The 16495-nt window shown below is 41.4% G+C and overlaps 1 protein-coding gene across 1 annotated transcript in view; it reads right to left on the bottom strand.

Annotated features, from left to right (window-relative positions):
• Positions 1–213: 213 nt before the first annotated feature.
• The window catches only part of LOC126996670 (corepressor interacting with RBPJ 1-like), a 37007-nt gene continuing 20725 nt past the window's right edge, over positions 214–16495 (bottom strand). The window contains exons 3-4 of the mRNA XM_050857393.1: positions 15055–15328; positions 214–2301 (exon numbers count right to left, since the gene is read on the bottom strand). Coding sequence (XP_050713350.1) covers positions 1240–2301; positions 15055–15328 — 1336 coding nt within the window. The 3' untranslated portion in view covers positions 214–1239. The remainder of the gene's footprint in view (positions 2302–15054; positions 15329–16495) is intronic.

The following is a 16495-nucleotide window of genomic DNA, read 5'->3' as shown; positions in this document are numbered from 1 at the left end:
CCCCAAAACACTTATAATGCTGATTACGACTCGACCCCTTACCATGGAAACAGTGAATCACCGAGTCACACTTTTCCTTATAATTAAGAAGGCTACTTTAGTTGTTGGTACTTATTGGAAATTGGTAAAAAAAAATACCGAACTATACTAACTAGGTGGCTGGTCAAATAACAAAATAAGTAATCAGGTGATAGGACAAAGGAAACAACATGATAAACTGAAAGGCGAATATATTGCCCATTTAAGTAAACCATCCACACAATTATACATGATTTTCAACCCGAATTACAACTCCTAAGCTTTGAAAACGACCTCACTGTCATACATTTGGCTCCACACAATTACCTTTATGATTAACTATTAATAGAAAAATGCTAACCAAAAACAATCTTAATAAACAAGATGAAATAACATTATAATAAGATCCATATATGTTATAAAGAGAATATGTATATGGTAGAATGAATAACAGAATAGAATAGAAAGAATATGCATATGGGAGTGGTACATATGTTTGGCTCACAAGAAAAGTCTTTTGGACAAGTAGTAACAGATAGGTTCATTGTCACCTTTTCATACAGGGTCCCTGTCCATTTAAAATCCAGACAATAGCAATGGACATAAGAGACCCCATAACTAAGGTTTCATGAGGCATAATGTGTAAAATGAGTATAAAAAAGGAGCCCTAGCTATATATATAAAAAATAAAAAAGTCTGATGATGAAAGTCCTTGCCTTGGTTTAGATGTCTGGCACCAAGATATAAAGTTATAGAAATATTAACGCATTAACTTCCCATTTAATATAATGTTAAATTAACACAGACTAAAGAGTATGAAAAGTTACCTCAGATAAATAGTGAAAGACCTCTTCTGACATAAAATAATGAATGACTATTCAAGTATTTCTTAGCTCACTCAGCTTGGCAGGGGACATTATTTGCTAATTTTAATCATAGTAGTATCTATATTATATTTACATTTATCTACATTTCATATTTCATCAATTTCATGATGACTGAAGTAATAAAAAAAAAATGCAATAAAAAATCCTAACATTCTTAAGTAAAAACATAAATACATAAACAGCATAAATCTTTGTAGTACATATAATACCAGCTCCCAGTGTGTCAAACACAAAAAACTATGATATGTCCCTTGGTGCTTCATAACAACACCTACATCTCATTACTGTCTCCACAGTCTAAATCCTCCATACCTAACCTTTTGTCTTGGCTCGTTCATTTCTTGTCTTTGCTGGATACTCTTTCTTTGCTTCTTGATCTCTTGCCTCTATTTCCTGAGCTATTCCTGCTTCTTGACCTCTTATTCCTATTCCTTGAATGTTCATCTCTGCTCATTGACCTTTTGTCCCTGCTTCTTGACCTGTCTCTATTCTTTTGCCTTTCACCTCTACTTCTTGATAATGTAGTTCCACTTTTTGAACTCCTTTCTCTGCTTCTTGACCTTCTTTCTCTACTCTTTGACCTCCTTCTCTCCTGGTGTCTGTCATTTTCATGTCTGGTTTCTGACCTCTCTCTGCTTTTCTTTTGCTTCATTATTCCATCACTACTCTTGGTATTACTGATTTTCTCAGTCTCTTTCCTGGGATTTGAATCTCTTGCCATTTCCTTTTCTCTACCAACCCACCGCTCATTTCCTTTCTCATCTTTTGCTTCCCAAAAATCCCAGGCTCTTCCTCTTTTGGCAGGGTATTCCATGGACCCATTTTCTCTTCCCTCACTTCTCTCTGGGCTTGGATTCCTCCTCCTCTTGTTGTGTTCTTCTTTTTGTCTTTGGAAAGCTGCCTCCTCATCTGATGGCTTCCATGGGTTACTGACAGCAGTCATATGGTTCTCAGCTGTGGTGGCAAAGGGGTTGTCCCTCCCAATGAAGTCTACTTTCAGTCCTTTTGTTATCTCCCTGAGAAGAGCCTGTGCATCTGGTTTCTCTTCAGTTTGCTTTTTGGTCTCCTTTTTCTTGCTTGCTTTATTTTTGCTTTTTTTGCTGTGTCTTTTATCATCAGAGTCTTCAGAGCTGCTTTCTGCCTTAATTCTCTTCTTTTTCTTCAGCTTCTTACTCTTTTTTTTCTTTTTTTTGCTTTTTTTCTCATCTTCACTTTCGGAGGAGGATGGGGAGGAGGAGGAAGCAGCAGAGGATGACCGTCTACTCTTTTTGCTTTTCTTTTTGTTTTTCTTGTCCATCATCTCTAATTTCCTCAGAAGCTTCTTTTTCTCCTTGGTAGTTAGAGAATGCAGTAATGTGTATTCATCCACACTCTCCTCATCGCTTGAGACTAGGCGCTGCCAACAAAAAGAAGAACAGATTAAAAATCTGTTCAGAATGATAATACCATCTTTCATTTAAATAATAATGAAAATTATAGAAATCTCATAAATGAAAAAGTGTATGAAACAGTTACATAAGAAGCAATTCAACAAAAGAAGGAAGCTTCTGTGACATCTATGTAAAGCAATAAATGGATGATGCAGTTCAGTATTGAAAAATGCAGCATTTAAAGTACAGGAGAAAATAATCCCCCTTAGTAATTAATTAATTACACACTAAATAATATAACTAGTTTAAACAATAGGGATTTGGATGTGTGTGTTGATTCACACCTTCGACCCAGGAATCACTGTATTACTGGCACAGTTTTAGGTTTTATTCTGGAAGTGTTAGTAACAGGAGTGCAATCATTAAATTACATCCAGCATTTGCTAGACCCCACCTTAAATATGCTGTTGAATATTGGTGTACTTTACAGCAAGAATATAGATTCAATTGAATCAATACTAAGAATTATCAAAATGCTAAAGGTTTAGAAACTTGCCATATAAGAAAGATCAACAAAAGTTAATTTAGAAAATCAAGAAATGTAAATGGATTAAAGGGATTATGATTAATAAAGTTGATTTAAACAATATACTTAAACTGGAAAAAATGTTAGGACATGCAGGAATGAGTATTAATTCAATAAATTTAGGTTCAGGAAGAGTCTGGTCAGTGCTGTTTCTGAAAAGGGTAGTAGATGAATAATGCATATCAGTGGATATGTAATTGATACAAATAGTATGATTAAAAGTTTCATATAAGGGTTAGATAATAGAAATTGGTGCTACTGAGAGTTACAGGAGGAAGCAGTGTGGGAATGGAAGTAAAGAAGGGTATCAGATATAGTCTTATTCTTCTAACCCTGCCAACTGCATCAAAGATGTGAAAGTGATATGCAGCTCAGCAATCACAAATGGACACAGTACAAATGAACTAACGTATTTGATGCTTACAAGACGCATGGGCTTATAAGACGCACTTCAATTTGGGTAAATGTGTAGGCATGTTGTTTCTGTAACTCCATTATGAATCTAGAATTTCAAATTCCAGTGAGCTTCAAGGTTTATTGAACACATATGTAGGGTAAGAATGTTAAAAGATGAGTTCAAAATGGAGCAACAGGCACTGGTAAATACTGAATAATAACCTATCTTTTCAATATATCGTCAATATTATTCATATATTGTTTGTGTCTATCAATTAAACAAAGTTAAACAGTTTTATGAAGGTCTGTCTTACCTCAATGATCCCTGTCTTCATACTAAGGAAACACACTGGGTCTTGTGCGTGCCATCAAGTTTGGTGTACAACAGTCTGCTAGTTTGTTTAGGTACATGCATGGTTAAGCATCATCACTTAATTTTCTTCCTGACTGGTGTTATTTTATATGAAGTGCCAGCAAGTATTACCGTTATATATTGTTACTTAAGAAAAAGGTTGCTGTTGCTGGTGCAGAAGCGATCACCACCTTGTTTACATTTGCGGAGATGTCTGCGGTTTAATAAGGGCCACTGCAGCACTAAAACTCCACAAGCCAGTAACCCAAAGCTGACCTTTGACCTTAAGATGCAGGGTGATCTTTTGGGATATTTTTTTGGAAAAAAGTGCATCTTATAAAAGATGCTGTTAGGCATTAAGGGTTGTTCAGGGGGTAAAGGTAATCCGGGAGCGAAGCGGAGCATCCGAAATTAGCAGTCATCATCATCATTTCATCGATGCCTGCTCCTAGGAGCTCTCACCAGGGGATGGCCACGGTAGAAGAGCTTCCAACTTGCTCTATCCAGACACTCCCTCTTTGCCTGCTCAAAGTTTCTCAAAGATCTTTCCCCCCTCTCCCTAACTTACTCTTGCACCCTATCCCTCCACTTCACTGGAGGTCGTCCTCTAACATTCCCTCCCTCTATCTCACTCACATACACCCTTCTGATCATCTTACTCTCCTCCATTCGCTCCATGTGGCCAAACCACTTTAAAGTCTGTCACTTCACTCTTTCCACCACTCCACACTTCTTCCCTTCACCCCTGTGACACATTCCAAAATGCTTGTACACACTTTCATTACTCATTCCATCCATTCTACTCACACCACAAGCACTCCTCAAATAACTCATTTCCACTGCCTGCACTCTAGACCTCTGACTTTCATTCCAGGCCCACGTTTCACTTGCATATGTGAGGGTTGGTACTATTATTGTATTTCTCAAATCCCTCTTTACCTCCATGCTCACACTTATGCCATTCATGATTCGTCCCAAAGACCCTACCACCCTTCTTCCTTGCAATGCCCTTTCTCTTATCTCTCCCTCCGTACCACCATGCTTACACATAACTGATCCAAGGTACTTAAACTCATTGACCTCCTCCATTTCTTCACCATTCAAAATTATTTTGCATTCTTTTTCACATTCAATTCCCACTCCGTATGGGCATACAAAATCTACAACCTCACTTCTTCTTCGCTCACAAACCATCACTTTACTTTTGTTGACATTTACTTTCAGCTTTCTCCTATTACAGACACTATCAAAAACACTGACCAAATTTTGTAGGTCACTTTCATTTTCTGCAATGAACACCGTGTCATCAGCAAACAGTATCGAATTCAGTACCCACTTCCTTCCCTCATCGAACATTCTTACTCCAACTTCTCCAACTTTGCCCTTAATTTCTCTAATAACACCATCCATATAAATATTGAATAACCATGGTGACATGACGCACCCTTGTCTTAAGCCCACTTTTATCTCAAAATGTTCACTTGTTTCTCCAGTAATTTTAACACCTGCAGATGCAGCCTCATAGAAAGACTTTATTGCACTAAGCAGTTTTCCTCCCACACCATAAATCTTTAAAACATCCCACAATGCAATCCAATCGACTCTGTCATAAGCTTTTTCCAAATCCATGAAGGCAGCATATAGTTTCTTTCCTTTTGCTATTATTTTTTCTACTACCATCCTGAAGGCAAATATCTGATCCACACATCCCCTTCCCTTCCTGAAGCCTCCTTGTTCTTCACTGATTTTCTCTTCTGTAAGTCTTGCACCCTCTCTATTATGACTTTTCCATATACCTTTCCGGGTATACTCAGGAGACTTATACCTCTATAGCTCCCACATTCCCCTCTCCTGCCCTTCCCCTTGTTAACTGGGACAATGATGGCTTTCGTCCAGTCTGCTGGCACCTATTTGAATTCGCTTCGAACCATGAAAGACTGTTCTAGAATGTCCCGTAAGAGACAAGGGTTCTGGCCCACCGCGCACACCCCAGTCAGCTGTTAGATGCCTCCGTGACAAGACCTCAGTGCTTGAACAGTCTGCTGCAGTACAAGCATGCAAGCAACGTGGCCGGCTGCTCTACAATACACTAATGCTACAACAGGCCGGCACACAGCGCCGACACACTTCAGGTCAACCTATTCTGAAAACCCTCCAACCATAAGTAGTACCAGTATCTCGTACCTTTGGGCCCATTGGGAAGGGGTATTTGGGGTACATTTTGGGAGGAAGGATCTGATTACATCACAGGTGAGTCGGGGTGTGTGATTCTGGCCTTAACAGCGTGTATTGCAAACAATAAATTCGCAACATAATTTCAGAAAAAGAGAACAATTTGTAAATAACCAGCCTGGTAACGGCCGCGTTGCTGTGAACTATGTCTTACAGCTGACTCCTCTTCAAAGAGGCAGCCTCCCTCTCTCTAGCCATTTCTCACTACCTCCTTATTTTTAAAGTAATTCAAAGGGGTTTTAGCCAGGGACGTGTCCATTACCTTGATATGCGGGTGGTATTAGTTGGTCACTCGTACGTGAAATATCTGGAGCGGCTACCCGGGTGGCAAGGGGCAGTGACCTTGGACAATGGGGAACAAGTAAAGCTCGAGTTTGAGTTCAGGTCCCAGCCCGGAAAGGATTACCTTTATTTCCTAGACAACCCGGGGAAAATTGATGCAAAAGGAAATTGCAATCCTGAAGTGGTAGTTACCATTCTGGGAGGAAATTCAATTGTCAATTCGGTGACAAACAGTGAAATAAACAGCAGAGCCAGTGCCTTCTACACAAGGTTAAATCATCTTTTTTATTGCCCTTGAGTTGCTCTCTGTGCTAAAAAAAAATATAAAAATAAAAAGTGTAGTGGGAATGAAAGTTCCAATGGTGATGAGAGTGAAGTGCCTAGACCACACCGAGAAAAATGACAGGCCTTACCTCGTACCTGTATTATATAGTATAAGTATGGTGTGTAAGACTGACTCATGAGTGAAAAGTTTTTAAAAAATAGGATTTTGGAAGAAATTAACGCACCCGTATCTCAGCTCCTGCACTCCTAAAAACACTGTAACACCTATGGATATACTCAAGGTAGTATATACTCAGTATTATCAGCTTAAAGTGATCTTGAATTGTGCACAATACAAAGTACAAAAGCTCAAAGTGTCACAAAAAGTTTCAAAATCGTGTTACACCCGTACTTTTGACAACCAAGGTTCCTCCTGTGCATGTACGTAAACCCTGAAAAAAACGTGTGCATACGAAAAGGAGTAAATACTAAAGCCTACACTACCTTAAGCTCCTTTGCCTGTCCCAGCAAGTTGCTGAGAGCAATTGTAAGACAGGCGGCAACACAGATTTGGCAAAAAAGTCTACGGGGATTTTATCAAAAGTTTCGCTGCCCCGTCAAAAATTTTGGAGCCCTATTTTCACCCAAAAATTTCCAAGGTGATACTTTTTATACACACTAGACATGTTTTCTCAACCTTCCCAATAGATTAAGCCCAGAAAAAAAAGGCACTTGTGGTAAGTTTTGGTTTAAAGCCTCCAGCACTCAGCGGGTTAAAGATGAGGAAGCACTTGGGGGACGGTCATCAAATGCCTAGCTTCAAAATAAAAATGAGAAGATTGATGGAAAACAAACCATGATGATTAGAATTTCCTTGTAAAAAGTCTCCACCTACTGTACATTATCAGTTACTGAAACATGCACTTCTCAACATCTCTTTTAACCCTTTCCTTGCGGGCAGTGTGGACGCGACTATCCCCTCAGGCGCAGTCAGGCAGCCCAATGGGGGGTCTCTTTTAACCTCTGTATCTCAAAAACTATTCATCACAGCTAAAAACCAAAAACACCAATGGAAAGAGGAGGTCCAGATCTATAGGAGTCGGTTATGTATGCCTCTCTTGTGAACGTACATGCACGTTCAGGGAGTGTTGAATGTTAACACTTACGTCAGTGCATGCGGGATGATCAGCCATATTGAGGGAGCTGCGGACATCTTTTCTTCAGATTCTGGCAAGGGAGTATTGCCAACTGCAATATTTACAACTATTTGGTCAAAGAATCACTCGGTGATAGGTGAAGCCATGCAAAAATGCCGCTATATTGGGCAAGAACATCCACCAGTTACTCGTCCGTAGATTTACCGCGCTGGGCTGATATGATTTTCCACCAAATTTTGTGAAGAATCCACTCAATTGGCAATCCTGTGTTGTGAGAATTAGTGTTGGAACACTCTCATACACGGGAGATTTGAGTGTGGGTGGAGCTCACAGCGAGCGTTTAGCGCCACCAGCAAATACACCTAACGCCTGCTGCAAGCGTTTAGCAATGAAAGGGTTAATGCATGCATATTAGAAACATTGGCTTATATTGTTAATTTCTTGTCATAAGGCTTCTCATCAGCAGCTATCGATTATTAACCCGTAAACTGCGCCAGACATTTTAAGATGCTATGAGTTAGACTGCGCCAGACATCGTAAGATGACACATATTCCAAGGTTAATATTTATATTTCCTGCAATGCCAAAGTATATTCCAATGACCCTCGTGTGGCAACATCATCCCTCTTTCGCACCATGTAGTCACCATTGTCATATTAGTTACTTTTTAGTTGTCATGGAGAGTAGAAGTATGCCATATATTGATGCTAACCAGCCCCATAGCTCCTGCGGTCGTGACCGTGGGGGAGGCATGGGAGGTGGTAAAAAGAAGGTATTGGTAAAGAGAGAGATTGTAGTAGACAAATCTGAAAGTGACAGTGATTCAGATTGTATTCAACCATCTGATTCACCTGGTCTGAAGAAACATGTCAAGCGTAAGCACGCTTCTGGCCCTCAAGGTCACAGATGCGCTGCCTCTCCAACAGTACGAAAAGTTACTAGCCCGCCTAGTCAGTCAGACACCAACAAAACTTTTACCAATGCTAGTAGACCCTGATGAATCATTGTCATCACTCTGCGATGATCCAGAGTGGCAGAAAGACGAGGAAAACGACAGTGGGGGTATAGGAGAAGACTCAGCTAATGAACTGAGTGAGGGAGGGGTGTCAGCTGGTGTGGGAGAGGAGGGGGAGGCAGAGGGAGAATAGGAGCCTCAGAGACGCGGGACAACGTGTACTCCATTCGTCTGGTCTGATGGATCAGACTTTGTGCCAGACATTCATAACTTTGACAGGAATATTGCTGGTGTGACTAATGGCTGGCCTCTTGATGCACAAGAGGTTGATTATTTTGAAACATAAATTGATAACCAGGTAATGCAGCTTGTTGTGTCACAAACAAACAGCTATTATAAATACACTATGGAGCATACTACATTCACCCCAAAATCACGTGTTCATTGCTGGTCAGACACAAACATAGAAGAAATGTATGTTTTTTTTTGCTCTGTTACTGCTGATGCCACATATAAAAAAAAACATGTGCTGAGTGATTATTGGAAAACTGATGCCTTGACTCCAACACCAATTTTGGGGAAATTCATGAAAAGAGACAGATTCCTTATATTGATAAGGTTTTTACATTTCCATGACAATAACGAACGTAATGAAAATGATCGTTTGTGGAAGGTTAGAAGAGTATTTACCATGATTACTAAGAAGTACAGACAATTCTTTTCTCCTTTTTGCAAGGTTGTTATAGATGAAAGCCTGGTATTGTTCAAGGGGAGACTTATATTCAAACAGTATATACCTTCAAAAAGGCATAGGTTCAGTATCAAATTCTTTATCCTTTGTGACTGCGAAACAGGGATAGTCTTAGATGCAATAGTGTATACTGGCACCCCTGTTGACATTCCACAAGGTGACCCTTTGGGAGTATCTGGCGCAGTTGTGAGGAAAATGATGGAAAGGTACATGGGTAAGGGACATATCCTATATACCGATAACTAGTACACTAGCCCTAGTCTGTGTCAGTATTTACTGGAAAATGTGATTGGGTCATGTGGCACAGTACGTAAGAACAGGAAACATATGCCAAAATTTGAAGCACAACCTGTTCCTGGTAATGTGGAACAGCAAAAGAGTGGAAAAGTCCTGGCCATAAACTGGCATGACAAATGTGACGTGACCATGCTCACTACTGTTCATCAAGGAAATATACAGGACACTAACAAGGAAGACCACAGGACACATGAAAAAATTAGGAAGCCAGATGCTGTCATTGACTACAACAGGAATATGCGCCTAGTCGACAAAAGTGACTGTCAGCTTGCTGGTGTTGAATGCGTGAGAAAATGTGTCAAATGGTACCATAAGCTATTCTCTCATGTTGTTGATGTTACAATGCTGAATGCATAGAACATGTACTTAGTCAAGACTGGAAAAAAAAAAAAAAAAAAAAAAAAAAAAAACTGAGATTTTTCTTACAATGTAGTTTACCAGCTTTTGGAGAAATATGGGACAGTGACAGGTACAGCTTGAGGACGACGTCAGACACATGGTCCTGACAGACTCCTGTGTAAGGACTGCCTCACCAGACACAAGTTAGAATATTTACGGGACACAGAAAAAGAACGCAAACAACAGACTGTGTCATGTGTGTACCTCTACAAACAAACGTGTGAGGTCAAGAAAAATAGTTGTGACTATGTGCGCAGAATGTCAAGCACCAATGTGTGCTGTACCCTGTTTCACTGAGTACCACACACTGAAAGAATACTGAAAAGCAGTGTGAGGTAGATTGTAAATAGTTTAGGGTAAGGGAAAATAAAATAGGTGATCTGAAAGCTGAATGTGCTAAAAATAAAAATGCAAGCAAATGTTACTGTAAATTGACAAAGTGATGTTTCCTGTGATTTTTTTTTGTATTTTTTCTTTTACAGCTAAGGAGACAGTTCAAGGGCATAAAAAAATAAAAAAAATAAAAAAATAAAATAAAAAAAAAGCCCGCTACTCACTGCTCCTGAATAGAGATCAAAGGAGTGTCCAGAAAGAGAGGTCAAATTCGGGAGGAGAGGTGTCCTGATACTCTCCTCTTGAAAGAGTTCAAGTCGTAGGCAGGAGGAAATACAGATGAAGGAAGATTGTTCCAGAGTTTACCAGCGTGAGGGATGAAGGAGCGAAGATGATGGTTAACTCTTGCATAAGGGGTTCGGACAGTATAGGGATGAGCATGAGTAGAAAGTCGTGTGCAGTGGGGCCGCGGGAGGGAGGGAGGCATGCAGTTAGCAAGTTCAGAAGAGCAGTCAGCATGAAAATATCGATAGAAGATAGAAAGGGAGGCAACATTGCGACAGAATTTAAGAGGTAGAAGACTATCAGCAGGAGGAGGAGAGCTGATGAGACAAAGAGCCTTTGACTCCTCTGTCAAGGAGAGCTGTGTGAGTGGACCCCCCCCCACACGAGATGCATACTCCATACGAGGGCGGACAAGGCTCCTGTAAATGGATAGCAACTGTGCGGGGGAGAAGAACTGGCGGAGACGGTACAGAACGGCCAGCCTAGAGGAAGCTGATTTACTAAGAGATGAGATATGAAGTTTCCAGTTAAGATTTTGAGTTAAGGAAAGACCGAGAATGTTTAGTGTTGAGGAAGGTGATAGCTGGGTGTTGTCGAAGAATAGGGGATAGTTGTTTGGAAGCTTGTGTCAAGTGGATAGGTGGAGAAACTGTGTTTTTGAGGCGTTGAAGGACACCAGGTTCCTCTTGCCCCAATCGGAAATAATAGTAAGGTCTGAGGCTAAGCGTTCTGTTGCCTCCAGCCTTGAATCGTTAAGTTCCTGTGGAGTGGGTCTTCTATTAAAAGAAGTTGAGTAATGCAGAGTGAAGTCATCGGCATAAGAGTGGATAGGACAGTTCGTTTTGGAAAGAAGATCATCAATGAACAACAGAAAGAGTGGGAGATAGGACAGAACCCTGTGGGACACCACTGTTAAGGGGCTCTCACACATTCCCGGTCCCGGTACCGATCGTCCCCGATGACTCCCAATAAGCCAATCGGGGCCTGACCGCCGACAAAATAGGCAATAATCCCAGGACCGGCGGTTTACCGGCGACCATATACGATTTTTGATTTCTCCAACCGGTGACTGCAGCAGGTCAGTCGGCGGTAGACCGCCGGCCTACCGGCGGCAGACCGCCGGTCTACCAGCGGCAGACCTGTGGCACATCGACGAGCAAACACTTTCTATGCATTTTCATATATTTATAATTACCTCATAAACAGCTTCATACCTAAATTCATTCGTGTACATAAAACTCTCTCTCCTTTCACCCATTCCTCTTCCTCCTTTTTTCATCTCTTTCCATCCTCTCCCTTCCTTCCTCACTCTCCTCCATCCCTCCCTTTCTCTTCCTCACTCCCTCTCTCTTCCTCACTCCTCTCTCTCTCTCTCTCTCTCTCTCTCTCTCTCTCTCTCTCTCTCTCTCTCTCTCTCTCTCTCTCTCTCTCTCTCTATCTTTTCTCTCTTTCACCCATTCCTCTTCCTCCTTTATCTCATCTCCCTCTCTCTCTTCATCCCTCGCTCCAATCTGTTCCTCCTCGTCTTCCTCCTTCCTCCCTTGCTAATCCCCAGGTTAGGCACAGGTGTTCACTTTCATGACAGGTCTACCGGTCTGCCGTGGGTGTCGGCGGTTGACCGCTGGTTGACCGGCGACATTTTTTGACACCGCTGGTCGACCGGGCGCATCGCCGATATCTTTGAAAATTTTAAAGTTGACAGGCGGTGGTCGGCTGCATCTACGATCCTCAGGGTCGACCGGCGGTAGACCGGCGGTCTGCCGCCGACAATCCCCGATCTTACAGCCGGTCAACCGGCGACGCAACCGGGACCGGGAATGTGTGAGATCCCCTTTAATAGGTTTAGGGGAAGAACAGTGACCGTCCACCACAGCAGAAATAGAACGGTCAGAAAGGAAACTGGAGATAAAGATACATAGAGAAGGATAGAAACCGTAGGAGGGTAGATTGGAAAGCAAAGATTTGTGCCAGACCCTATCAAAAGCTTTTGATATGTCCAACGCAATAGCAAAGGTTTCACCGAAACAGCTAAGAGAGGATGACCAAGAGTCAGTCAGGAAGGCAAGGAGATCACCAGTAGAACGCCCCTTGTGGAACCCATACTGGCGATCAGATAGAAGGTTAGAAATGGAAAGGTGCTTTTGAATCTTCCGGTTAAGGACTGATTCAAAAGCTTAAGATAGACAGGAAAGTAAAGCTATAGGGCGGTAGTTTGAGGGATTGGAACGGTCACCCTTCTTAGGCACAGGCTGTACAAAGTCATACTTCCAGCAGGAAGGAAAGGTAGATGTTGATAGGCAGAGACGAAAGAGTTTGACCAGGCAGGGTGTCAGCACGGAGGCACAGTTTTTAAGGACAATAGGAGGCACTCCATCAGGTCCATAAGCCTTCTGAGAGTTGAGGCCAGAGAGGGCATAGAAAACATCATTAGAAAGAATTTAAATAACAGGCATAAAGGAGTCAGAGGGGGGATGAGTAGGAGGAATATGCCCAGAATCGTCCAGGGTGGAGTTCTTACAGAAAGTTTGAGCGAAGAGTTCAGCCTTAAAGACAGATGAGACGGCAGTGCTGCCGCCAGGGTTAAGGAGAAGAGGGAAAGAGGAAGAAATGAAATTGGAGGAGATATTTTTGGCTAGGTGTCAGAAGTCACAGGAAGAATTAGAAGAAGCAAGATGTTGACATTTTCTATTGATAAAAGAAGTTTTGGTAAGTTGGAGAATAGATTTGACACGATTCCGGGCTGAAATGTAAAGGTCAAAGTTAGCGGGTGTTCGAAGGCTCTGGAACCTTTTGTGAACTGCCTCTCTATCTTTAATAGCACGAGAACAAGCATGATTAAACTAAGGCTTTTTAGCATGAGGAGTAAAGAAAGAACGTGGAATGTATCCAGAGACAATCACCTCTGTGATGCGCTGGGCACACACAGAGGGGTCTCTCTCCTGGAAGCAGTAATCATTCCACGGGAAATCAGAAAAGTACATACATCCTCAGGTCATCCCACCGAGCTGAAGCAAAATGCCAGAAGCATCGCCTCTTCGGTGGGTCCAGAGGATGTACAGGAGCGATAGGACAGGATACAGAAATAAGCTTATGATCGGAGGAGCCCAACGGAGAGAACAGTTTGACAGATTAAGCAGAAGGATTAGAGGTAAGGAAGAGGTCTGGAATGTTGGGCCTGTCTCCAAGACGGTCGGGAATACGAGTAGGGTGCTGAACCAACTGCTCTAGGTCGTTGAGGAGAGCAAAGTTGTAGGCTTGTTCACCAGGCTGGTCAGTGAAAGAGGATAAAAGCCAAAGCTGGTGGTGAACATTGAAATTTCCAAGGATGGAGATTTTAGCGAAGGGAGAGTGGGTCAAAATGTGCTCCACTTTAGAGTTCAAATAGTCAAAGAATTTTACATAGTTAGTAGAGTTAGGTGAGAGATAAACAGCACAGATGTATTTAGTAATAGAATGACAATGAAGTCTTAGCCAGATGGTAGAAAATTCTGAAGAGTCAAGGTCAGGCACGAGAAGTGATGTCGTTAAGCACGAGGCGCAACATCCAGCTTTGGATTGAAATTTAGGATAGAGATAGTAGGAGGGAACAGAGTAGAGGTTGCTGTCAGTAGCCTCAGAAACCTGTGTTTCGGTGAGGAAGAGAAGGTGAGGTTTAGAGGAGGAGAGATGGTGTTCCACAGAATGAAAATTAGAACGAAGACCGCGAATGTTGCAGAAATTGATAAGGAGGAGGTTCGAGGAGTTATCAGGACACTTCTCAAGTTGGCAGCCAGAAGGGGAGTCCTCCCTGGGGGAATTTATGGTCCCCCCCAGGCGGGGGGGACCATAAACGTGACTGTGCCATGTGTCATCTTCCCTTTGCCACCATCCTGTCTACCCCATCACTGCCAGCGCTCCCAAGGTCGCCTCATATCCTCAACCTTTATCCAGCCATCATTGCCACATTAGGTGAATTATTATCATTTTTTTGCACTTTTTGGTGCTCAACACGTCTCTCTTAGGTGTTGTAATACTAAAAATAGTTTTCCACCAGGTTATTTTTTTGCCATTTATTGCACGCCCAGGAGCTATTCCTGAATCTCAATTGAGCAGTTTACGGGTTAAAACAAGTAATCTACATATGCCAGCTTGTGCATTCCACAAATATTTGTATTAAACATTGAAATATTTATATTTAAATATGATTAGTTTTAATGAAACCTTTTTAGAGTAACAGAAAGTTCTGGGTCACTGAGGGACTGAACACGAAAAATTTCTTGTGTGAATTTCCATTTAAATCAATGGTTTGTACTGCTTGGCAGCAAAAGGTGGTGACATTTTGTAAAAAAAAAATAATAATAATTTTTTTTGCTGCTATTGTATTTTCCACACTTAGTGTGTGGGCTTCCAAATAGATATGCATTTTTCATTTCTAAGGATGAAAAATGCTAGAGCCAGCAGCAAAGTAATACCTGTGTGCAGAGGTATGAAATAAATGACATTTTACTTACCTGATTCTTTGCATAGGGATTCTGTGAGAGTCCATAGATCCCATACGAAACTGTTGGAATGTTCTTCAGCCGTAGACCATCATCTCTCATACCTGCTGCTAGCTCTTTGTGACTTAGTCCACCTGAGCCCTCAGCTGGTTCAAGGACCCGGCCATATAGAGGACACTCTTTGTCAGTGTTGATGTGGCCCCAAGCCTTGCACTTGATGCACCGCACATTTCTCACAGCAATGCCAAATGGCTGGTCACGAATGGTGTCGTCATCTTTGCAGTAACTGAAAAGAATGAAAACTGGTTTGTGAGTGTTGATTTGAGTTATATAAGCAAAAAAATTGTTTCAGTTTTCAATAAAATTGGTTTCTTAATAGAATTAAGGATCAAATTAAGTTCAAAAACTGAGACTCTACTGTATATACAGAGAGTCCTTGAGTTACAACATGGTTTGGGACTGACAGGCCATTCCTAAGTCAAATTGGTTGTAAGACAAAATTTACTTTAAAAAATAAAATAAAATATTATTCAAATGTCCCGCCGCCGCAGACAGAGATGCATTCCTGTGCCTCCTAATCTTTCACCCTAACCCTAACCCGTAGCTCTGTATTAATGCACTTGCCTCACTCCAGCCCTTCATTCAGGTGACCCCTTAACCATGTAACGTTGTGCAATGTTACTCAATGAATCTACTATATTTTGCCAAAATGGTGGCAGTATTCAAATGCCCGCTAATTTATAAACAAAATTTTAAAAAATTGAAGATATACATTATATTAAGCATTTATTATTTATACTAAGCATATATTACCCATGTAAAACATCTAAACAAGACAAAATCTAAACAAAATCATTTGATGAAATTATCAAATGGTCTAACCACTGGATCATAACTACAAGCAGTTGCCCAGCTGATACATGTAAACAAAGAGTTGGTGGGGGCAGCGACGTGTTCGCCATTTCCTTTTTCAACTGTTGGGAAAATATTAAACCTGTTCCCCTGTATTTGCAGGTTCACTATATGTGGACTCACACAATTAGAGCTGGGCAGGTACCAGTACCAGCACTGGTACTAATATTACTGGCTATACGACACAGAAGAAGTACCAGACTCAGTGCTCAGTACTGATAGCAGTGGGTACTGCTATGCAGTATTCAGTATTCATGATACTGACAGGTCGTCAAACACGAATATGTAAGCATGTATGATGACCTGTCAGTGCTCACCAGCACCAATACTGAGCAGTCTGGTACTGATATCGTGTCATACAGCCAGTACAGTAAATGCCATTATCAGTACCTGCCCAGCCCTATCACACCCTGCCTTTCCTTAGGAACAGCCAAATGGTCCACAGGCAAATCATGTTTGGAGTGCTTCCACAAAAAATCCTTTGGGTTTGGTTGACCTTGTGCATTTTGGGGGAAATCTATGAATGTATCAATCTGTGAAT

The sequence above is a fragment of the Eriocheir sinensis genome, chromosome 10 (assembly GCF_024679095.1).
Source record: "Eriocheir sinensis breed Jianghai 21 chromosome 10, ASM2467909v1, whole genome shotgun sequence".
Lineage (NCBI taxonomy): Eukaryota > Metazoa > Arthropoda > Malacostraca > Decapoda > Varunidae > Eriocheir > Eriocheir sinensis.
The sequence above is the reverse complement of the archived record's forward strand: the minus strand, read 5'-3'. Positions and strand labels throughout refer to the sequence as shown.